The sequence below is a fragment of the Apostichopus japonicus genome, chromosome 4, assembly GCF_037975245.1.
Source record: "Apostichopus japonicus isolate 1M-3 chromosome 4, ASM3797524v1, whole genome shotgun sequence".
Taxonomy (NCBI): domain Eukaryota; kingdom Metazoa; phylum Echinodermata; class Holothuroidea; order Aspidochirotida; family Stichopodidae; genus Apostichopus; species Apostichopus japonicus.
In genome coordinates this window covers 15,850,984-15,876,505 of record NC_092564.1, presented here as the reverse complement: position 1 = coordinate 15,876,505, position 25,522 = coordinate 15,850,984, and the positions used below count along the sequence as shown (strand labels likewise).

The following is a 25,522-nucleotide window of genomic DNA, read 5'->3' as shown; positions in this document are numbered from 1 at the left end:
CTGCCCAATCCAAAACTTCCAAGAGAACAGGCTCTTCGGATGTGTACGTCTAAATAAAAGTTTGAAGGAGACACAGACTGACACAACCATCTTCATTGGTTTATGTAACATATATATAATTGTGGTGAAAACTTCCCCAAAAACAGCAAATAACGTATTCCATCTGAGAGATATTCCTCGCTTTAAAGCTTGTACACGTTACAAGGATGGAGACTTGAGTAAGTATAACCATGACGTCATCGCACCACATTCTTTATTGTTCTTCTGTTATGTATATGGAGTTTGCACATTGCTGAATCTAAAGTAACTCTTGAAAACTCTTTAAAATACATAATGACGACATCAATGACAGCATTAATTCATTAACGCTGTCAAAGTTCTAGCTTGATAGACAGTGTAGAACAATGCACAAACAGAGAGTAAACAGTTTTCAGAACAATAGTGTAGTCTGTATTGGCCCCAAATATGCTAGATATTCAAATATGATGGTCACCTTTGGTCCAAATTATTAGACTGTTTTTATTACAAACTTCGAGGAAATTTTCCTCCCTGGGACATTCAGTAATCTTGTGTGTTCCTTAAAATTGTCTGAGAACAATTTGGAGAGCAAAGACCTCCAGGAAAGTACTTTTTTAAAAACTTTTAGCAATTATAGACGTGCTATGATTTGGGGCCTGTACTGACTATAGACCTTTATAGGTATCTACCTTTTGACATTTGATTACCGTCACCGCAACCATCAGTGAAACCGATCGTAATATACATTTAGTAACAATCAGACGAACAAGTGGAATTTCCGTTGAGAGTAGTCTGCCTTCGCAACAGTTCTTGTAAATCCCTAAAATACAGGAAACCAGAGCGCTGGTAAAGTTGTTCATTTCCCGACAATTTTAATTCAACTTCTGAAGGACCTTTTAGGAAGCTATCAAACGGTAGTTTTTTTTTTCATTGTTGTTATTGTACCAGACTTTCAATTGTCCTATTTGTTATTAAAAGGAACAATGATTTCCCTTATGACTTTGGTTTACAACGCAAGAAAGCATCATTGCTTGCAGTTTCATTGGCTTCATATTTCATGATGCGTTTGCAAAACAAGAAGAAGATGTTAAAATGTGATCGCTCAATGGTATATATTATAAAGAGCCCGTCACATGCTGTAAAATATTCAGTATAACATCCTTAATGAAAGAACAACGGGAAATAGCAAGACGGGTCGCCAAAGCCAAATCGGAAGTTACGAATAATCCGTTAACCTAGAATCATAAACATGTAACACAGATAGAACTGTAACTTTTGATCATCTTTCAAGTATGGCAACAAATGTTTCCCTTTTCGCTCTGATTGACATTCAGGTAAATGAATGATAGCGCATATAATTCTTCTACTATCGACAAAATAGAAGACGGTTACCGTACACCGACCTTTGTTTGGTTCTCAGTTAGTGTCAAAATGTATGTACATGTGAATGTTTGTATATATATATAGGCTATATATATATAGGCTATATATATATATATATATATATTCATATATATACATATATATATATATATGTATATATATGAATATATATAAATATATATAAATATATATATATATATATATATATATATATATAAAGGCCTATATATATATATATATATATATATATATATCTATATATCTATATATATATATTTATATATATATATATAGATATATAGGCCTATATATACATACACACAAATCTGTTTTTTAATTATTTTTTATTCCTGTTTTTATTTTATATCTGTTGCACGATTTTCAGTGGCGTAGGAAGGTACTTTTGAGTGGGGGGGGGGGGGGGCTGAAGACTGATGGCCGGCCTGGGGGAGGGGTCTTTGGATTTTTTTGCATTTCCAGGTGGCTTCAGATGCAATTTGGTGCAATATAGCATACTTCAACACCCACTCCATTTTGTAAACTTAATTTTGTATTTTCACCTGGCCTTAGATGCAATTTGGTGCTCCAAATGAGATTTTTTTTCTCATTTGGAAATGAAAAAGGGGTTTTCTGACTTGCGAAGCGGGGGGCGGAATGATACTTCCGCCCCTCCACATTTTCACTGGGGGGGGCTGGCGCCCCCCCAGCCCCCCGGTTCCTACGCCCTTGACGATTTTTGTTTCTTTTTGTTTGTTTCACGGGGACAGTTTATAGCAGCTATGCTGAATGTGTTACCCTGTATCAATACATTGAATAAATAAATAAATGCATACATCAATACATACACACATTCATACACACACGCATACATACACACATATATACACGCGTATACATAATGAACAGTACCTTATCCCGAAGAAGGGTATCTTTTCAGCCCCCATGATGTAGCATGGGCAACATTCGTTAGGTATATTTACGGGCACAATTTCCCTCGGTAAACATATTACAATGATTGCGGCTTCCGAAGACATATCCACTTTCTAACGTTGTTATGGAATTTGTATTTTATACAAACAAACGGAGGAAAGGATACCATTTGTTTATATTATCGGTCATCATATAGATATAGCCCGGAAATAATTCATGAACGGCATGGATACTGTTCGCTTGAAAGCGGGTTGACATTAATTACACATTTTATTATTCCTGGAGATGTTTTAGGATATTCATATGAGCCAGTAATATAGCGTCAATGCTACCACGGACCATGGATTTGGACAGTCGCCAGTATATAGGAAATAGGGAAGTTCGATCCGACAAAAAAAAAACATTACTGAAGGCCTTAGTAAAGATCTTGCTTTATCCCTTCATATACATAACCGTTTACGTTTACCACAACAATGCGTGCATTCCTGCCTATGCGCATGCTCACTAGCCAGCGACGACGGAGATGGGCTGGTTCTGTAACTCCTCCACCTCCCCTTCATCACCATTCTTTTACCAAATCTAAACTTTGCATTGAACAAAAAAAGAAGAAGATGTATAACAAAAAACAAAAATCTTCTTAAACCTATAGTCATTGCGGGCTATAAATAATCATTCAAAACTTGTTTTTTAAGTGCCAGTTCCTCTGTTAAAGCCTTGATGACCTTTTTGGGGGGGGGGGGTGGGGGTGGTGGGGGTGTGGGTCAAGTCCAACCATTTGGGGATTATTTCAGAAATGTATATCTCAGGAGTGAATAACTACTCTTATAGAGAGTGTCAGTAAAATGCGTGTTGAAATTCGAGTACTTGTGACCAGTATCGAAACTTTTTAGCATATTTGGTGGCAATGCTGATGAACTTTAAACTAATATGGTAGAAATGGACATCAGTCGCTTTTAGATAAAGAAACCAAAGGTACCAGCAGTGTTCGGTTTACTTTTTGTTCAGGCAAGTTTTTTTTTACCCAGGATCAAATCCAAAGTTTTCCCAACTGACATAGTCGTCCCAACTGTAAAAATAATAAAGCATACCCAGAGAGAATTGTTCAGAATTTGGTTCACTTTTGCAGTAAATAATCCCTAAAAATTACACACAAGACTACCTTACATCAAACTCATGTTTGATCATCTGGTTTACGGGTTAATTGAGAAAAAGGTTTTGGATATAATCCCCATAATACCCAATTTTGTTTCCAAAGGAAGGAAAGTGGTTGTTATTACGTTGCAGATTCAGTTTGACCACCAGGTGACGTTAATAGTAAGCTTTACGCCATATCTGCTTTCCAAACGTGCGTAAAATTTGGCTACGCATGAGCATATTAAAAGAATTTGCTTACGATATTTACGTCAATGTAAATATGATTACATGTGCAGAAGCTTTGCGTGGGAAGTAAATTGTATATTGTCACTGCTACTTCCGTTATACGGGAAAGTACAGACCGCACGAGAGTCCGTTCGTGTGTCCGTACCTGTGAACGTGTGTATACATTGTAGTAGTACACACGGATTGGTCCTCTTGTTGTTTGCATCACATGCAAATTTCCTGTCCAGTACTGATCATGGTGTAGGCCCACGTACAGATTCAGTGTTGACAGTGCACGAATTACGCTTTAAATAACGCGTTTTGTAGGCTACACATAACAACGAACTCACTGTCTGGGCACGATGACTCCATGTTGTTCAACAGACTAAAAAGTCGGAAAGTTACACATAATCTTTCGCAACCTTGTACATGGAAGTTTCATGTTAAAGGCTCAGCATGCGTAAGGACGTACTGTATTATGATTATATATGTAGCCTATATATATATATATATATATATGTAAATATATATATATATATATATAGCTATATATATATAGCCATATATATAGCCATATATATAGCCATATATATAGCCATATATATAGCCATATATACAATATATATAAACCAATCGAGCTATCGAGCCTTTTGTTGGGGGCGATCCCTATAGCAAGACACCTATTTGTTTGCTAGAGGCGCCAGTCAGAAGCCATAGTAGACTTATGTAGCATTAAAATTACGTGTAACTAGTAGGAATAACCCCCCCCCCCCCCCAATTTCACTCGAAACGACTAAGAAATCGGTATCAGGAAGGGATGTCAAGAGACAACCAGTTTTGCAGTGATTCCGTCGTTCATTAAGTTGTTCGATTTCTTGGTCAAATTTGTGGTAATTTGTATGAAATGCGGTTAAATGAACAAGCTTGTATGTAGAGGTTCTTCACCTTGTCTATGTTGATTAATTCACCAGAGATATATTTCCCTATCTACCTTGACATTACTTCCCTGTTCGACTGTAAATGTAATCTCCTGTGTTTTGGACAGTATCACGTCCGCTATACAAGCCCCCATATGATTAAGCTTCACAATTAAACTATATATGATAAGGTGCACGGGCCTTATCTACAACTTAAAGATAGCTGTTATCATTGCCGAACCGGTTCACTTTTCATTCAATCACCATGTAATTCAACAAAACCGTATCTTTGTTATTGAACGACCCACTGTTAAAATTATCATTTTAGACCCCAAAATTTTTCACTGCTGTGGTGGCATATACGTTCGATAACGTTTTCCTCTCATTGAAACATATAGTCTGAGGTGACCCAGTTCTACATGTTAGGGTCTGCAAGGAAATAATTTCTTTGTTCACAATCCATGTGCTTCTAAAATTCTAGCCATTCTGGTGTGCTAAACGTATGAAGGCCACGTTGGGCCTAATGGGCCTAATGGTAGCTTGGAATACGGTATGTTGCCGATAGCAACCTTTTTGTGTTGAAAGAATAACTCAATTTAATACAAAAAATATACATAGTTGTAGACTACAAATAGCAAATCAAAGAACGCCAAAAGGACTAATTCCCATCTTGACACCTGATTGGGTCGCTGATATATTTTAAATAGAATCGCTTTATATGGATAAGACCGTTGGTGATGTCATACATGGACAACAGACTATATGATCCTGCATGGAAGTTCTTAACGAGTCACGACTGACTCTCTGAGAAATTTGGGTAATATATTCTCAATGATCGTTACTTCTGTGTGAACGTTTTGTCAATAAGTTTAAGTTCCAATTAAACTGATTGCATATTAGAACCATTCAAGTCTTACATAAACACACAGGTTCAATCGTTTTCCAAGTACAGATTTTTTTCTTCTCCCATACAAGAAAGGAATTTGGCTAGTTAATTATCCTAAACAGTTAAAACAAAATAACACTCCCGACCCGATTCTTGTATGCAAATCATGATAGCTTAGGTACTTCTGATACCATGTAAGTTTGGTATATCTCTAAGTTGAATGGGAATGTTCTCTGTTCGTTTCGTTTCGTTAATAAAAAAGTTTAAAATTAAAATATGAAAGTTTATAGTTTCGTATATCAAGGCAAGGCCTTCTCACACAATTATTAACCCTCGCGCAAGAGCATTAATTACGTCATAAATGCAACAAAAGCTGCATTGTTTTATTGGTATTGTTTTTACCGTCTCCTTTTTCCATTGTTATTGTTGTTGTTCTTATATTGTTCTGACGTATTCGCGTGTCAGGGAGAAGTTATGCTTCAAATGCAACGATCTGTTTGAAAGGTTTCGATGTTAACCAAGATATGTTTGTCTTCCTTCCACTGAGACTGCATGCCAAATGGAATTTATTAACCACTGTACTGGGAAATCCAATAATCTTTTTATCCTTGAATGTCTTAAAATGTTCTTCGTTAGTTTCTTTCTTTTTCTATCAAAAAAGGTTTCTGGATTAATTGAATCATTTCCGTCCGTTGTTGGGGAGGTTTCCTTTGTTTTACACATCGAGGGGTGCATGGAAGCACGGTGACGAGACTTGTCATTGTTCATTCGAATCAACATGCCCCATTTGGCTCAGAGCCTTGGTATACCGATGACTTCAATATGCCTGGATATAGAATAGACACCATGGCTTAAACAGCACCTGTTAACTATCGCTGGTATTATTAGTGGAAACAAAAGCCTTGTTATTCAAGATGACACCGACAACAAAGCGTATTCCATCTAATCCAATTTCGTCGAGGTCTTTGTTTTTTCTTATTAACAAAATATCTGTTGAATTTTCATATTTTGCTTGTAAAGTATATTGTCATTCCATTATAATGCAAACACTGCACTTCCGTCACCTGTGTGACTTGTATTTGGCATTACATTTGTTTTTCTTTCGTCATGCTATACCATTAATAGGCACTTTGGAATTCTGTACCAAGAAACTTTACATCATTATCATAAATAGTGGAATGACAATTCTCATTACTTTCCAAAAGCCATGGGAGGGGAGTTAAGGTGGGTATGGTGGGGTGGAGGTGGTGGGTGGGGTAGGGATAACAATGGATATTTCTATGCTTGAATGGCGATTTCACATATTCCAGTATTAGTCATAATAGTTTCAGCGTATCTTTTCATGGCCACATTCACTAACCATGCGAAAAACGTGGATTGGGGGGGGGGGGGGGGATGGGGAGTTCAATATGGGTATGTTTCGAAATTCATAAGAATTTATTGGCACAACCTTGTGTTTAGACCTAGTTATAGACATAATTTATGGCTCAGGATGCACCACTTGTCCTCTAAACTTTGTTTTATTTCTAGGGAGGACCTACAAACCCTATACACGCGGGAGTCGCATTCAACGACCCTAAAGCAAAACCCCATAATTCGTGTAATTTTGGATCCACCTACACCCCGTTTATTAACGGTTATCCTCGCTTTCTAACTCTGTCGGGAATTAACAATGTCCCCCCCCCCCCTCCTCCAACATATAATATTTGACATTCTGTGCACGTCACTTGGGAACCAATTTAATACGTTTAGCTATGCGACAGAACTACAGTAAGATTCTTATACTATATAATATATACCACATCTATTTTACGCGTGGCTGCTTGGCTGAACTTGAATAGTATCTCTTTCGCCAATATTTGGTTTTAAACTCCCCCTAAAAATTGTGACTTCAGCACTGCCGGGGCCCTTGATGTCTTTATCCAGGTTATGGCATAGATCTAAATCAGCGACTAATGCATTTATTGAGGGGGAGAGGTTAAGAACGATCTTTGACCTTAACTCTAATCAAGCCGAAGACAATACTTGCTAGGTGTTCAACATTGTTCCTTAAAAAATCAATATAAAGTGTACATATCTATTGACACCATCGTCGTGGTGTCTCTCTTAAGACTTTTTTTTAACTATTTTTTTTTTATCGAGATAGCAATACCACCTCAGGGGTTTGTCGCAGGTTTCCCTTTCAATTTCCTGTGTCATAGCTAACGTCCGGACACTGATTGTAATGACTTTACCTGCGTAACTTAAGACCTCTTTTGTTTAAACAAACATGGAGAAGAAGAAGAAGAAGAAGAAGAAGACTAAAGATTTCAGTTGTATGTGTTTTGGTAATAATAATATCTATAACGTTCAAACCATAATCTATAACAGACGCAACCTAATCACATACATATGGTATCGCAAGTTATATGATAACACGAGGTATTTATTATAAAGAGGTGCCAAATGGATTAGATCATTTTATCATCAATATTTCTCTACTGAGTTTTCTTTTCATATTTCAAACTTGAGAAATTCAAATGATAAATGTTGAAATTTGATATTCTCTTAAAAATTGAGTGATTTCGTTTGTTACCGGTATATGATAAACATGCATACAAACTTTTGATGACACACCGCACTGTACATACATGTACGTCACATTACTGAGGATATACGACTATACGCAGGTGCGGATTCAAGGGTGTGTTCACCTCTTTCCCTCCCTCTAACCTCCCCCTGTGTCAACTGCAAACAAAAACTCAATACAACCTTGCGCTTACACCTAATTATAGACTTGATTTGCACCACTTCACGTTTTTGTTTTCTTTTCTTTGGTTGGTTGGGAGGGAACCTCTAGATTTCCCAGACTACACGGGAATTGGCTTCCACGACCCCAGAGGCTCACCCCTTCCTGGCTCCACCCACTTGTTCTGTAAGAATGCGTTATGGTATATATGTATGTTTGTATGTATGTGTTTTAGATCCTCCTGCAAGCAGGAACTCGCGAAGAAGCCTCATTGGCTTATCAAAGCCACACGCTTTGTGTATATTGTGTAAACCGTTGTTCATTAGTTAATTATAATCACGCCATCACTATAATAACTTCCGCCCTCAAGTTCGACTTGTAAATAGAAATATAGAACTTTAACCTCTGTAACTGAGAAGAGATGTAAACCTAGGTTGTATGTGTTCTCGTAGCCGTTATACACTGTGTATATTGGATACCTAATAAAGGGCTTTCCACAGGTGTTATGTGTACACTTTGATGACAATATCATGCAATAAACTATCCCTATAGGCTAATATACTCTTGTTTAAATTGTTCGAGCGGTAAAACTTCTAGGCTTCACCATCATCTTATAATTGGATAACTTCTTTCGTGTGGCACCTGACTAGTACTCCGTATACTGACGAGAATACCTTGCATACTTTTTTTTCATAATTTCTCAGTTATATGATTATCCTATGATTACTATTATTACAAATATTTGCAAACAGAATTGTAGTGATTCCTCACTCATTCCGCATTACTTGAATATTAATGAATATTCATAGCTGAATCACATGACTTAGGTGACATTTGATCCATTTATCACATCCTCATGCTGCCAGTCTCTCTCAAAAGCTGTTTAATGTTGTTCATGCACTGTCATGGAACAAAACATCGTGCGGTATTAAACCTCCCTACTGCACAGCCACCTCAGGCGCAGATTCAGGAGGTGCCAGGGGGTGTACACCCTACCAGGCCCCACAAGTATAGTCAAAAACAAAGTGTTGCATAGAGACTTATCATAGACCTGTACAGTATATGCATTAGAATGCACATTTTCCTTTTTTCTGGGAAAGGAGACCCCCCCCCCCTCCCTCTACATGGGAGTCGGCTTCGACGACCACAGGGCCACATTCCCTCCTTTTTTATATCCTCTCCTGTTTAAGGAACATTAATCCAATTATGTTATTTCGGCAGCTTCATTTGGCATCTTCAAGCTGTTATACACTATAGGAGTCGATATGGGAATAACGACAAACATCTTTAGCTTATTGCGTAATGTTTACCAAATTGTGACTCCCCCCCGGCCCCCTCCCCGCCCACTTCAAGAAAAAACCGTTTCATTCAAATGTCGTCATGATCAGGCTTGATACTGATTATTGTTTTTGTTTATCGCTTTTTTCTTTTTATCTCTTTTTTCTTTTTTTGCAAAGTGTCATCCCATCATGTTTCAAGAAACCTTTTGCTTTAAATTTGAGAATGAAAAATATCCGTAACTATTCAAACCTGAAATTCATAATCCTGTTTTTTTTTAAGCATGATTAGGCCGATTTAATTCTTTTTTTATTTATTTATTTTTATTTGGTATTTGCTGTTTGTTTGTTGTTATTAGTGTTTCGAAAAGGTGTCTGTACGAGACAAATGTAAGAAATGATCTCATTCTATAATAATTCACTAACGTTATGTTTATTTTGATGCAAACATTCTAGGCGGATGTCTTATTTTCAATCAATTATAATTTTATTCTGAATAATAATCGTTGGAGGTTTGGTAAAGCACTCTGACCAAATTTAAACAGGCTGTTATTGTGACTGCCCAGTACTTGGTATCTATCAATAAATTCTGCTGAAACATTCCAATAATGAGACCAAAAGTCAACGAAAACTACCAATATACAAATATCTTATTACGGACAGAAATGTCATTACATCTTTTAATCGCGACTATCTGACTATCATTTGCACATACTTATTAATTTTACTTCTTTTTTTTTCGATACCCGGCGTAGCAATTATTGCTATATGGACATTTTAAGCGTTCATCTAATATATGGTTATTCAATTTTATCATGGACATCGGGTATAGTCTTTACAATAGAGCTGGACAAAAAGTGTTTAAACTTACTAAAGGAGTATGCGATTAGGTAAATGGACGTATATACTAGCATGAAAGGTCGCTATAGTTAATGCCCTCAGTATTTTAACAAACACACGGAAATAGCCATGCATGTTTTCTCTTTTCATTAAATACTATAGTCTGTGCTGCTTTCAAATAGTATTGAATCGTTTATATATAACAGCTTGTTTTATTACTTCCGTCGTACGATCGTCACCAATTAGTGACCTACCACCGCTTGTCGGCGTCAGTAAAGTCTGGTGCCATTATACACCAATATACACTTTCCGAACACCTCCTGCTTCGTCAGACGTTTCACGGCCTCGTACCGATGCTCACCCTCCCTTCTACCCTCCTCCTCCCCCTCCTCCTCCTCCTCCACCATTCCTCTCTCAAAATCTCTGTCTCCCAGAATCGATTTCTACTTGCATATCAAAACATAATATTTTGAATAATTTGCAATTAGTTGTTTCACATCATTTGTTGATAAGCCATATCGTACCCCTCCTCCCCCTGTTCCACCCCTCCCCTCCCCCAACATTCCATTCTTCTTCCCCAATACCATTATTCTCCTTCCTTTTTCCTTCCTTCTCTCAAATTAATTAATTCTCCTATACCAGCATATGGCACATAATCCGATCAATTTTATTTTTCACAATAAAGCCATAAACACTTGGCATTAAATTCCCTAATTAGTTCTTCCCATCGTAACATATATGCTATAAACTTACATATTGTCTTTGAAAAATTATTGCATGGATGCATTAATATTAGCAATACCATATCTGTATTAATATAGAGCAGGTCACATTAAGGGAGCCAAAAAAAAAAAAAGAGAAGAAAAAATCATATCACACCTCATTAGGAAAACGCAGTAACGAATGAATGAATTAAGTCAATCAAATGATTAGTATTTCGTTCTGCATGCATGGCCCCCTCAAATAGGTTGTAGACTGGTGAATTGACCTAAACCAGCCAGGTCGAAAACTAATTGTCAGCTGCTGTATTGTTCGAATCGTTTATTATATACCGAGTTAGATTGCCCATACGATTCTTCAGTTTGTGCAGTGTGTGTTTTTACTATATGATTATTCTTCTCCGCTCCTAGAGAATCGGTGTTCCGCATCTTATTGGCCAATATTCAGTTAACGGACTTAACCGCGACTGTATGAGTCACGGTCACCAAAAGATGACGTCATTTTTTAACCGAAAAGATGACAATCTTCCCATAACAATATACTGATCACAAATGACTGCTATGGATTTTTCTTGTTCTTCATGGTTTTACTGCCTGCATGATGTCGACAATGAAAACGGCTGGATTGTATTCTTGCGGCAGTTTAAAGGAACAACTTTGTGTTGTATTTGTTAGATTTTCTGTACATGCCACATTTGCTGACGATAACCTGTAGAACTTGATGTTAACTAGCAATGTTCATGCAGAACCTCCTGCTGTTTTAATACGCAGTGTGTTATTGAGCCATTATGTATTGTGTATTTGCATGTTGCGAGTATACGCACAGGCTAAATAAAGGAAATATAAATTAATATGTGAGAAAAATGATCAAGCCTCTTCATTATACAACCATTTTAAAACTATAGACTGAACTAGATTTTACTCTGTACAATAAAAACCATGCCCATCTATATGTATATACGGAATATAGATGTACCCGGCATGCGATAACAGCGTTGTTTCAGTTCTTTGGTCATTGCATAACTGAGTGACCACTGAAGTCGTTGTAAGACGTGGCGATATATCCTACCATAGTGCATGCTGTATGTATATAGCTTAGACTGTACGTTCAACCGATTCTGCACGTATGTTACAACTGTGCGGACAGAAACATGTATAGGCTACCTGTGAAGTGATGACGATATACGCCATGCATATAATGACACAAACACCAGTCATTTAGTATACGAGCATGAGTACAAGTAATAGTAAAACTGTCCCTTTTTACGAGTCCGAGCATTGGGCTCTAAATGTGTGTAGGAGTACTTAATATTGTAGTAGAGTATATACTAGATTCCAAACACTCTGAGTACTGAATACGAGTACAAACCTATGAAGACCAGTACGCGTACAGGTTATTATGCTAAACTACGAGAACGAGTACGAACTCACTTCATACAGTACTGTAATAAACACTGATTTACCAGTTTGTTAGATATGCTATAAGGATGGTAACAATTCTTTCAACTATTGCAACATTTATACAACATTTCTGGACGTTTTACAATAACTATTATCAGGTTACTATTGTTATTATTTGTTACTATTGCACCACTTTGTTTTGATGAAGATTCTGCTTAAACTTTGTCTGTTAAATACATCCGACGAGCATTAAATTGAGGAAAGAAATAGGGGAAATTGAGATGAAAACAAACAGTTACAGTATATTCAGGTGAGATTGTTATCGTCGAAGAATATATAGGTTTCTTTAGAGGGAAGTCACCAGGTGCACACGCAGACTATTTGTCCATATAGGCGTGCCATAGAGCATGAACAGTAAATTCGGAAATAATATCTCAATTCCAGGCATTCCTATACCTGACTGTCGTATAAACTGAATGAGAGAAGTAACGATTCATATCTTTACTCATAACATTGTAATTTGCGAAATTATAATTGATCCGATCCGTTAAAAACAATATGGCTTTAATTTCGTAGGTTAAGCCGATGAGAGATTTGTTACCCTATACAAGTTATCTGTTCTACCTGACTGTTGATTTTGTTTGTAGTTGGCCACTCCCCCCCCCCCCCCACCCATTCCCTACCAAATTCGGCTTTAATGCAACACTATGTACACGTTAGTTATATATTAGTTATATATTAGTAGTAGGCCTAAATATAGACTTTAGTAATTACTTGTTTCATCATTTCGTCACACTTCCTCGATCCCATTACTTGCATAGCAACCTCTTTCTTTTTCCCGGTTTGATTTTCGTATCTCAATCGTGACGAAACAATACCGTACATTTTGTTATTTCAAAGTATAGGCTATTGAATATTAAAACAACGGATGTTTGACAATTTTCTTGAACATTATTCAAATTTTAAAAAATGTTCAACGGCTCACTGTCGTTTAATACATATTTTTGCATGTTTTTCTTCTCCACTATAGAGAGACTTATATTGGTGGATATATTGCATAAAACATAGATAATAATATTGGTGATCTATACCATCGTATTTATCTTAATGACTTATACAGGTGAGAAAAAACTCATTTATATTCACATTTTGAAAGACTAACATCAAAGGGTGCCAGACGCATCAGATGGTGAAGTCATTAAATGAAAGGAACGATGGTTTAATTTCAAGCAGTTGTGGTTTTACTCGAAGAGACTTATACACAGCATATGAACTGAAGGAACGCCGATTGCAAATAGAGACCTATTATATAGCTATATATATATATACAGAATAGATGCGCATATGTATAGCCAATACAAACAGGAACCCATTGGATGTATATTGCCTTTATTCATATTTAAACAACGACGACGTATAAATATTAAACAGTTAAATAACATCCTGGGCTGCATTTGCTGGTTTTGTCTTCTAGATTCAATTCAGTGCTTTATTATAGCTCTATTTCGAATAAGCTATTCAACGTATTTTTCCGCAATAATTTGCCACTATTGCTTAGCGTGGACGGAAATATGTTATTAGGAATGTTTGTGGCTTATAGATTAGCATGGTTTGATGGCATATCAATTATAAACTGTTATTATTAACCCCGTCGCCCCCCCCCCCCAAGAAAAAGTAAAAGAAGAAAAAATACCAATATTGTAGAAACGGATGTCGAATAAACTTACGTCCACAAAATAGCATATCCATATGTGAAATGGCAAATCACATTTAAACTGTTCGGTCATTACTCCCACGTGTTTCTCTGCTTGTTTTTATGACGTCACGATACATTAACATACCTTGAATGTATGCTAAGTTCGCAATTATATGAATTATGTTGTACATTTAACCTGTGTGGTACTGTCATTGAATTTGCCAGTAAAACTAGGCACATAACTGTGTGTGAAAACCTTTGAGAGCTTTAGTCTTCATGAGTGGGGAGTGGGAAGTGGGGGGTGAATATCGTATGACAGACAAGACAATGAGAACGAGTACACTGACTAACATTTCTCTTAGTATAGGAGTACAACGGCGAGTACAAGGCCCTAAGACTAAAACATGGTCAGCTATACGTAGGTCTATGTATTTTTAAATGTAAATAATGTTATAACGCATATATCATGTGACAAACTTGTCGTGCGAGTACAAGATGAGTACAAATACAATGTTTCCCTTAATGTGAGTACAAAGACAAGATGTCTGATGAAAGAGGGGGGAGTCAGGGGTCAGGAGACCGCACGGGGTCAACTATATGGTACCGGGAAATACGGTGGAATAGAGAGAAACATAATTCTCACGTTCATAATGTACAGAAGGAAACAGAAACCTCCAAAACGAAGGCCTGGAGTCATAGATGTCACCGCAGCCCACAGAGAAAGCGTTACTAGATATGATAAAGGGAATTCATCTGGATAAAGTCAGATAAGAGAGTACATAGTCATTGTACTAGTAGAAATGACAATTAAAGTGCTGATAATTAACATATGTCTTCCGTGTTAATTAATCAAAATTTGGCTTTTATTTTTTGAGCAAAGATGATAGAAGGGAAATATCGTCTGTAAGTTAGACAACCAATTTATAATGTACCCTTGTCAAAAACTGTTGAGTGTATATACCATGGCTTTTTGCACATGGCGTCCCTTGTTTCGCGTACTGACGAATGTTAGAAAGTTATTTATCACGATCCAAATCAATTCACTGCTTTGCAACTGAATGTTTGATCACAAATAATACCTTTTAAGCAGTTTCTATAGATTTATGTTACAGAAAACAATTATAGTTTATAGACGTTTCAAATTTAAAGGTTGTAAAACAATTTTAAGGGCATATAAATGTTTTAAAAACATTCGTCACTACGTAAAACAAAATAAAATAATTTGCATATTCGTCAGTGCGTGAAACAAGGGACGAATTGATATGACACAGAACAAGCGCATATGCGCCTAGTCTGTTGTGTTATTATTATTACTTTTTATCAACAGCAAAATTGATATCCTGTTAACTGCATGGTAACTCGACAGGATACTGATGGATTCACAGGCGCCTCCAGTGAAAGACTAAAAGTAGACGGATAGGTTAGAGATGACAACACTAGGGGATAAAACAAGTAGTTTAGTTTCGTTACTAATAGCATACAGAACTTCCCGTAAGTTTCCGCTTGTTTTGTCATTTGCTAACACGATATACCATATATAAAGACAATATTTCTACTCGTGATTAACGTAAACCAGGAGGGCAGATAAGAAATATCTATAAGCTATTTTAATTGGACTCGACAGAAAGCATGTCGTTTACATCATTATAATAGCGGAAAGTGTTAATTGAATGATTAATTAGAAACAAGGTGCAAAAATAGCAACAAGAAATAATCCAGTAAATTTATATCTCTATCGATTTCCACAAACAGATATATAATATTATTTTAAGCGTTCTCACAGACATGGAGTAATTTTCTTCCCCTTTCTTTTCCCCCACGTCACTCTCATCAATCTAGAAATGAGATTTAACTGTCCAAGCAATGGTACTTGTTATATTTACGTGCATCTATTTCCCCTTACAAAGCCTCCCCACTCTAACATTAACTATATAGTAACGGTATTATTGATTTCAATCAAATTGTACAAATTCATCTATCTATAACGAAACGCTATATGCATATCCTGGTATTTCTTTCTCTGTTAATCCCCTCCCTTCCCTTCCCCTCACGGTCGCCCCCCCCTCCCTCAGTATCCTTTCACCACACTGATGACCCTACAGTGTTATAGGCATCTTTAATTTAATGGCTTTCCTCTGATAGTTAGATCAGGACCTATAAGGTTGTAGCCAGCTGATATCCTCAATTGGTCAACCTTTGTGTAGACTTCACACATCATCACACACAAAGATTTCTGTAGGTCTTACATAAGTGGCAATTTGTTTTTTCACTGAATACAGATTTTTCACTATTTTTAAGAAATTGACTGTATCCTTTATCAATAAGGTATTACTAGACATACTGAAGTCACAAAGAAGAGACAAACGTTTCTTAATGTTCTTTGCATGGCTCATTGGAAATGGGATTATCCGGTTAGGTTAACCTGTCCCAAGTCTCGTGGTTAAATGCTATTACAGATATATTTATATATGTGATGTACTAAATGGTCAGTCTTTACGTATATGTGTAGACTTATACAAATTTGATTTGATTTTTTTTTAAAGTTTACAAAAATAAACTTACTTGCATAGTTGAAGACTGACGTACGTGCCGTTGTTAGCCGATACCGGCAGTGTGTTTGTATTCCATGTTAAGATAATAAAGAAGGTTATCCAACCGATGTAACTTGTCCCTCTGGAAACAAAAACTTCCATGTTTATAATCCAATAATAATCCCGAATCCTGTTAGAGGGAGGTAATCACCGTTGCCGACGGAGAACTTGTAGTTCACAGTTTTAACGTAGGGAAAGTTGGGACCAGTTAGGATGAGTAAAGGCTACAATGGTTGTTCCATAAGAAAAGGTATCATCTGCAGTAAACGGATACCATTCAACTCTTAAATATAGGATATCTATTAAACTTGCTTTAGTCGGTTCGTGATGATGATGATGTACGTCTGCATATCAGTACCGCCAATCACCAATAAATCAAACACCGACTTGAATGTGTGGCCGACTCTGTGTACGTTGATGACGACAGACTCGTAACCACAAGCATGATTTCGTGTATAAATATATGTATCTCCCCTTCCCATTCAACGTATATATCTTCCGTTACGCCACACTATATACCGTTATCATTCCGCCAGACGATATGAAGTAGGGGAGACGCCGCTCTGATCATTCACAAATTAATCATTTGCTTGTTTCTATTCCGTTTGAATCAAGATTTCACCATCAGGACAACAAAACAGGAACTTGCAAATTTGTTGCTGTTAAAAAAAACTTTCACACGAATGAAGCTGCAAGAAAATCTTTTCCGTTATCCTATCGTATAAACCGATACCCTTCGAGATCAGTGGGATGTTTGTCGGTCCAGGTCAAGATAAAACAAAAAAAAAGTTATAGAAAACGTGAAGAGATCAAAACAGGAAAAAGCAAGTAATTTCCTGCTTATGTATATATAGTGAGGATGAAAATTGTGTCAAAATGACCAAGTAAGACTGTTTCGTTAATCAAGGACACTGCACAAAGTTGCATTGCAGTGTTTGACGAGGATGACCAGCCTACGCTCACGTTGGTAGCACGAAATGTTATATAGGCTATATATTAATATATACACGATAAACCAAATACATCCGACACGGTCTATATACTTATAGTTGTAAATAATTTCAGTAGTCGCTACTTGGTATAGGCTCCCTACTAACAACACTGATATTGAGTGACTAACCGTGCTTGCCTACGCTATATGATGCTGACTGACGTGTGTGTCTTCACAGAAAAACAAGCCTCGCCGCTTCCGTTTAACAGAACAAGTAGATTTCCGTTGGTTGTTGATGGAGCGGTCTGTATTACACTATTTAACAACTAAAACACGTTGTTTTTTATGAAAATGTATAGTTTAGGAAGGTGGCTGGTAACGGTTATCCAGCATGCTAGTTCTTTTGAGTATATTTACTAAGAGAGCGAAATTCCATCTGCTGTTTGGTTTACTAGCAACTGCCAAATCATCCGAAACTGACCGAAAAAAAGAGAGAGAAAACAGGATTCGATATATCTCAACAACAAAAAGTAAGATGTTAAAGTGGAATACGGATTTTAAAATGTATCTCATCATGTGTTTAACGTGTTAAAGAAAGTAAAGTATAAATGAGACAAGATGCTGGAAAAAATAAGATGCCACATTTTAGGTATTAAATTTACCTGATGTTTACGAAAGTTGGAAACAAATGGCGTTTCGTTTGGCTATTACTAACCAAATCCCAGTAAGTCCCTTAAACCGATAAATATCTACGTGAAACCATTCACACATGAAACCTGAAAACGATTAGTGAAAAGATGCCAAGTTAATTGCGAATGGCAAAATATTTAAATCGTGTTTGGATGTAAGTGTATAGGCTGTAGGCCTATAGTAGACGTTTACTGATATTTGTAATTCAGTACTTGAACTCGGACACTCGATTTAAAGTACTCGAAACTCGTTCAGGGACATGTACTCTATAGAACCACACAAGTAGTTCGACATGTCATTACTGACAATGAGTTTCCATTGTAGCAGTCCTACAGTATAACTCAACTCGTGTGTCGCGCAAATGCGTTTCTACGTATAGAAAGTGCGTTGTAATAAAGCATCTATATATAGGCGATTATGCCAATTTGCTAAAATAGGGGACAATATATAGGTGATAATACTGACATTGGTACTTGGAACTCGGATCTCCAAAATTGGAGAATTTTGCTATGGCACTTCTCCCTTATTTACAATACTTTCATTTGCAATTTACAATTGCATTTTACAAAACATTTATAGATATAAAAAATTGTACAAAAACACAAAATATTTACAAATAGAGGAGAATTTGGCAATATTACATAATAAGTGCACGCATGCACAAATAACATCAGTGGCGTAGGAAGGTACTTTTGAGTGGGGGGGCTGAAGACTGATGGCCGGCCTGGGGAGGGGTCTAAGGGGAGGGGGTGTCCCCCTCCCCTTTGGATTTTTTTTGCATTTCCAGGTGGCCTCAGATGCAATTTGGTGCAATATAGCACACTTCAACACCCACTCCATGAATTTGAAAGAAATTTGCATTTTCACCTGGCCTTAGATGCAATTTGGTGCTTCAAATGAGATTTTTTTCTCATTTGGAAATGAAAAAGGGGTTTTCTGACTTGCGGAGCGGGGGGCGGAACGATACTTCCGCCCCCCCATATTTTTCACTGGGGGGCTGGCGCCCCCCAGCCCCCCGGTTCCTACGCCCTTGAACAACATTGTATTACTTATCTCTTATATATACTAGCTTACCACACTATATATGGTGTGTAAAGTTACGCAGAGCTAACGTTATGGATCTTCTATAGGCCTATATACGTTGCTGCATGCCAACACAGGGTTGTGCGTGTGCGCGTGCGTATTAAGATGTTTGGGTTTTAACCAGCAGATTCTTGGAGGCCAAAAATTGTAATATATTATGGATCATTGCTGTATTGTATACGTTATCCTCTCGATGGCATTTGTTACATGTTAACATCATCTTCTTTTTTTTCAATATAATTAAAGAAGGCTATAGCGATTCCCAAAGCATTGTAGAGTCGGTCTATAAGTTACTTGAAGCTATAGGAATGGATGACACTATAGGCCTTACGATATCCTGGTTTTAATAATTGTTGACGTGCTACGTAATATGGTTTTTAGTATTATTGGAACGCTTAATAAATTTCGAACCTAGCGCTTATATGCATACATACATAATGCTATAGATAATGTGCATGATAATGAGATATGAAAATGGTCATATAAACACGCTCTAGGCCTATGGTCTGCACACAATGTGCCCGAGAGACCTAAATGTAGGTCGCGTTTTCGGTTGGCTGCGAGAATTTCGCAGATGTCAGCATGCAAAGGTGTAACCCTATCGCACCAACATGCATATATATATATATATATATATATATATATATATATATATATATATATATATATATATATATATATATTTATGTTTATATATATATATTTATATATATGTATATATATATATATATATATATATATATATATATGTATAAATATATATATATATATATATATATATATATATATATATATATATATATATATGCATGTTGGTGCGATAGGGTTACACCTTTGCAGCAGGCGACATGTTGAGCTTAACTTCTCTCGCCACATGGAGTTACTTATGTTACAATAATGTCAATACAGATGGGTTTTTCAAATAGTTGCGGAAGTCTGTTGAGATTTAAACAAATATATGTTTATACAGATGTTTCTAACTTTCCATTGATAGTTATAACACCGGGTTTGGTTTTAGTGGTGTTTAACACATGATAGCACGATTGTTCTTCTTCAAGAACATCCGTGTGATACCACATGCAGCTATTTATAGGTTCATACTATAGTAATTAACAAAAGTAGACTCACACAACAACAGCCGTTTGCAGTTCTCCAGCGACATGTACTTCCCTATCGTGTTATCAAGGTACGTGCAACGCAGCAACTTGATAACTATCGCCAATATGTCGCGTTATCGGTAAATCATCAACTCGACAAAGATATACAAAATTCGTCGAAATGTCGCGCTATATGGCTAACACGCCAAGTTGTCTATCCCTTCATAACCACGTTGAAAAACTATATTATATCATGAAATGAAATGATAACAGTTAACAGTAACTGGACACTGAATAATAATAATAATTAATAATGTATGTATGTATATTAGATCCTCCTGCAAGCAGGAACTCGCGAAGAAGCCTCTTAGGCTTATCAAAGCCGCAAGCTGACCGAAGTCAGTCTCTTACATTCATATTTAACGTCCATAATTATGAATTGTTAATTGTCAACAACTCTGTAACTGGACGACATACATTAATCTTGGAGTGACTCGAACCGGGGACCTTATGTTTGAAAGGTACCGGCGTTAACCACTGACCTAACACTCCACAATAATACACTGTCTATATGTTTTCTATCAGGAATTTAAATCAACATTTCATTCCGAGTTTAATATCGAGTAAATTAATATGGAGTAATTCACCCATTTCGTCCTTTATTTTGTTTAAAAAAAAAAGAAACAGAAAAGGAAAAGTAACTTTTTGAGTCATATTATGAGTTGAGATAACGGTGTTTTACCATCGAAGATATGGTGTAGTTCAAATGTACAATATTCTCTCGAGTACTAATAATTACTTATTTCCATTGTTCACTTGTAGACACAAGATTTGAATCAATGCGATACAATGATAATTAACGCTTCATCTTCATTCCATGGGAATCGAAGCATTTCACCGGATGAGTTCAGTTAAATATCAAGGTTTACCAAAATTAAATATGACACCATGTTGTAATAATAGGAACGTAAAAATATTTATCCTTCAGTCTTTCCTTTTTATTTGCTATGGCTTGTAAAGTTGAAGGTCACATTTTATAGTTGTGACAGATGTGACAAACGTTATACGTGTGGCATGTAAACTCTCTCTAACTATTAAAACAGTTGCTAAGACTTAGTGTACGTCTGCTGCAGAATTCATTAACCCTCTATAAAGGTTAGTCAGCACCATAGCTACACCTTTAAACGGTTATAACAGTAAACAAAATCCTTCTACATAATGTGGCTCAGAACTAAAATTGCACCGTAGCCTACATGTTGTTATGGAACAACTACCTGATATAAGGGATATCAGAAAACGTTTCTCTTCTACCTCGCTAGTTCAGCACCAAAGCTACACCGTGTAAGAGACAATAAAATACATTTCCTCCAATGTAGGTGTCTTAGCACCAACGCTAACACCTCTTTCTCTTCTTTAAGTGTTGTTCGACATCCAAGCTGCTCGGTACGAGAGACAGCAGTATCCTTCACCATCGTATAAGATTACTAACCCCAAATTTACACCTTAAATAGAGATTCGTAAGCGATTGACTTCGATGTAGGTTATTAGGCACCAACGTTACACCGTATTAGGTAGCACCGCAAACATTTATTATCGATATAGGTTATTATATAATAAAGCTTTACACAGTGTGAGGGATAACAGTAAGCGTTTACATTGCATTAGGCATCAACACTGCACCGTATAAGGGAGAGCAACAAATAATCGTCTTCGATGTAACGTTATTCATCATTAACGCTATACACCGCATAAGAAAATCAAGTAACAATTTAATTTTTATAATAAGCACCAACGTTACACCGTTAAATGTAGAGGATTGAACGTCTACCTTCGATAAAGACTTATATGCAAAGAAACTTCCACCGTTAACAAGGGGAGATACAGACATATGCTTTCAGTGTATGGTGTTCGGCACCACGGCTAAACCATGTGTGCGGAGAGCAGTATATAATGGTTACCTTCTAAAAAGGGACCCATAATGCAATAGTAAACTATTACCTACGATATGTCTTATTCGACCCCAAGACTACATTTATTATATGTACGTAGGCAGAGAAGACGGGCATCTGATATTGACAATAAAGTGGATATTGGAGGTGCGTGATTTTCAGTTAATAATTATCATTCGACAAGCGTTTGAAATTCTGGCGCCATCACAGCACCAGCCTGAAAAACAACATTCGTTGCCTGTTTAAAAATTCAATGTTTATGTTTTCATCTTGATAAATTGTTGAACGAATCTTTACATTTTAGTAACAAAGGTAGTTTGAGTAAAGTTGTGAGATTTCCAAAGACATTTCACTGTATATATGCAGCAATATCTCTGTATACAGCAATTATGTGTCCAGGATTGCGTATATACTGATGTTTGATTAAATACATATGTCGAGTTTATTGCAACCATAAACACTACATTATAACATATAATGGTATGTATGGTTTTCTATACATAAATAGAATTACGTGCCCTGACCGGACATTTAATAACAAAGTCGGGCATAATTGACTATGCTATATAGTTTAAGTTCGGCATGCGGTTCACCATGCAGAAATTGGCCGTTTGCTTCCAACAGACATCATGAAAATGGATAGACCATACAAGTAAGTTCCCCCCAATCAAGTCCCACTTCCTGAGGACGGTTGGGGTACTCACCATATAGAACCACGAATAGGTTTGAATATATAGGCATGCATCCGGCGCCATGTGAGCAGTAACGGAAGTCTAACGGGGAGGGAGTGGTGTGTGGTGGTGACGTTCATAATGTGATGCCTGGGCAGAGGGAAATGTGAACCATCCCCCACACCACCCTACCTCTCTAATGCAAAATAAGTGTTGTTTTGCAGTTGGCTGAGCTTCCAGTTTTCCATTATTTTACTTACTTTATATTTAAAGTTTCTTTGCTTCTCCAAATTACAGTGATGGATAGCAATCCAATCTCCCGCCACCCCACCCCCAAACCCTATTTTCACCCACCTCGTGGTGACGATGTTGATTCCTATAGTCATTTTATGCCATAACGGGTTTCCTTCATAACGCTTGTGGGTTGTATCAATGCATTGACTTAACACTAATTGAGAAACAAAATCAACCAAATGTTGTACGCCGACATTCCAGTAATTAGGTTAATATTTTTGGCGTCCGGACATCAAAGTTAATATTCACAGCAGGCCTATTTGTTTTCAGTGTGGTAATTATCTTATCTTAGTTAATTTTAATTGATCGTCATAAAATTATATATATATATATATCGCAGTATGGAGCTTCAATAACAGTATCCCGTCTCCACAAACCATCCAGTGGTGAAACCACAGGGGAATCGACACGTGATGTGTTTACCCCTGAAATATTTATTCAGCAACTCTCAAAATAGGTATTCAATTCGAACTGGATGGTTTTCAAGGATTACTTTAACTGTGTTAATCGGATGAAGACAATGGTGTGGCTTCATGCATCCGTCTAAAAAGACTCATTACTCTCTGGGAAAAAAAACTTTTTTTCCCCTCTTAATAGTGCAGCGGATGTGCTTGTGTATGTGTGTACAATCGCACTGTCTCACCTACAGATATAGTTATATGCTATATATACTATCAACGGTGTGTGTTTTGTGTATATAGCTGCACGTACTCGAACCTATGAAATTATTACGTGGTCCGCTATGATTGGTTAAATACCACGATCCGCAAACTATGGGACACGGTCGACCCAAAAAGTGATTCACCACGAAATAGTTTTTCGGTGGGTCGTGGGATTTTTGCACGGTGTTTGAAGCTTGCTGATGTCCATAGACCAAGCCTTGAGCTAACTTATAGGCTATGCATTTTGAGCTTAGAATTGCGGGGTTTGTGGGGGGGGGGGGGGGGTCGATGGTTCATGGCTCAGTTATCATGGCAACTTTTGGGTCGTACAGGGCCTATACAAGTTTGCAGTTCGATTTGACCGATATTCATAGGTGTTGTTTGTATAACGATACTTCTAGTCTACATGTTGCCAATGAATCCTCTCAATTTGAATCATAGTTTATGATTACATACCATGGGGGACAGGTGCAGATTCCATAGTGGGGGTGGGGTGGGAGGGGAGTTGCACCTTACAGATCGCGGCGTTCGGACGTTATATATGAACGGTAGAAATAAACTGATATCATACACCAATTACCTAACAGCTCAGAGTGTGATGACGTGGCTTGAAGAGTTTGATACATGTCAGAATACCAGCAGTAAAATAAATTAAATTTAAAATAAATTAAATTTAAAATAAATTTAAAGAAATCAATTAAAATCAATACGTATAGGTTTCAGAGTATAATTTTGGCATATGACATTTGACATGACACACATTTTGAGCATGCGTATTTCGACCTTGGTAACCTAGATACTCGATGGTCACACACACCTTGTATAGGCCAAATGATAATGTACAAGGCCAGACGTTTACTAACCGAAGCGTGTATCCTATCAATCCCACCGCGACATGATGAGGATTTAAAAGCTATCAGACATATGATATTGACATTGCCTTCACCTATACATAAATATTTACGGAGGTGGAATGTTATCTAATCATGTTTTACGCAGATGTCGCGATGTTTTGTTTTACTGTTATAGTCACTATGTGTGCCATAATAATAATAATGATGATGATAATCATAATAATAACGTCCTCTACGTGTGGTGTGATATTTTTAAATTACAAGTGCATGTGTCTACAAATAGTCCATTACTATGTGTTATAACACGACTGCATACAGTGAACTAAGTGAAAGACATACCACGCAAGGAACACTATATACTCTTTATGCACATATGACTGATAAATAAAAACAGACGTTTTGGACTATTCTCAAACTAACAGCATATATACGAAAGAAAAGGGGCAGAGGCCACAGCAGCTCCCCTCCATTTTGAAAAGGCGAACGCATGCAGGAGTATATACTTCTGATGATTATTTTGATAATTATGTACCAGATAAACGGATA

General features: G+C 36.9%; 1 protein-coding gene across 1 annotated transcript in view; it reads right to left on the bottom strand.

Moving 5' to 3' along the window:
• LOC139966591 (uncharacterized) overlaps positions 1-17,901 on the bottom strand; it is an 85,516-nt gene extending 67,615 nt beyond the window's left edge. Inside the window, exon 1 of the mRNA XM_071969781.1 lies at positions 16,717-17,901. Within this exon, the coding sequence (XP_071825882.1) occupies positions 16,717-16,847 (131 nt within the window). The 5' untranslated portion in view covers positions 16,848-17,901. The remainder of the gene's footprint in view (positions 1-16,716) is intronic.
• Between the last annotated feature and the right edge of the window lie 7,621 nt (positions 17,902-25,522).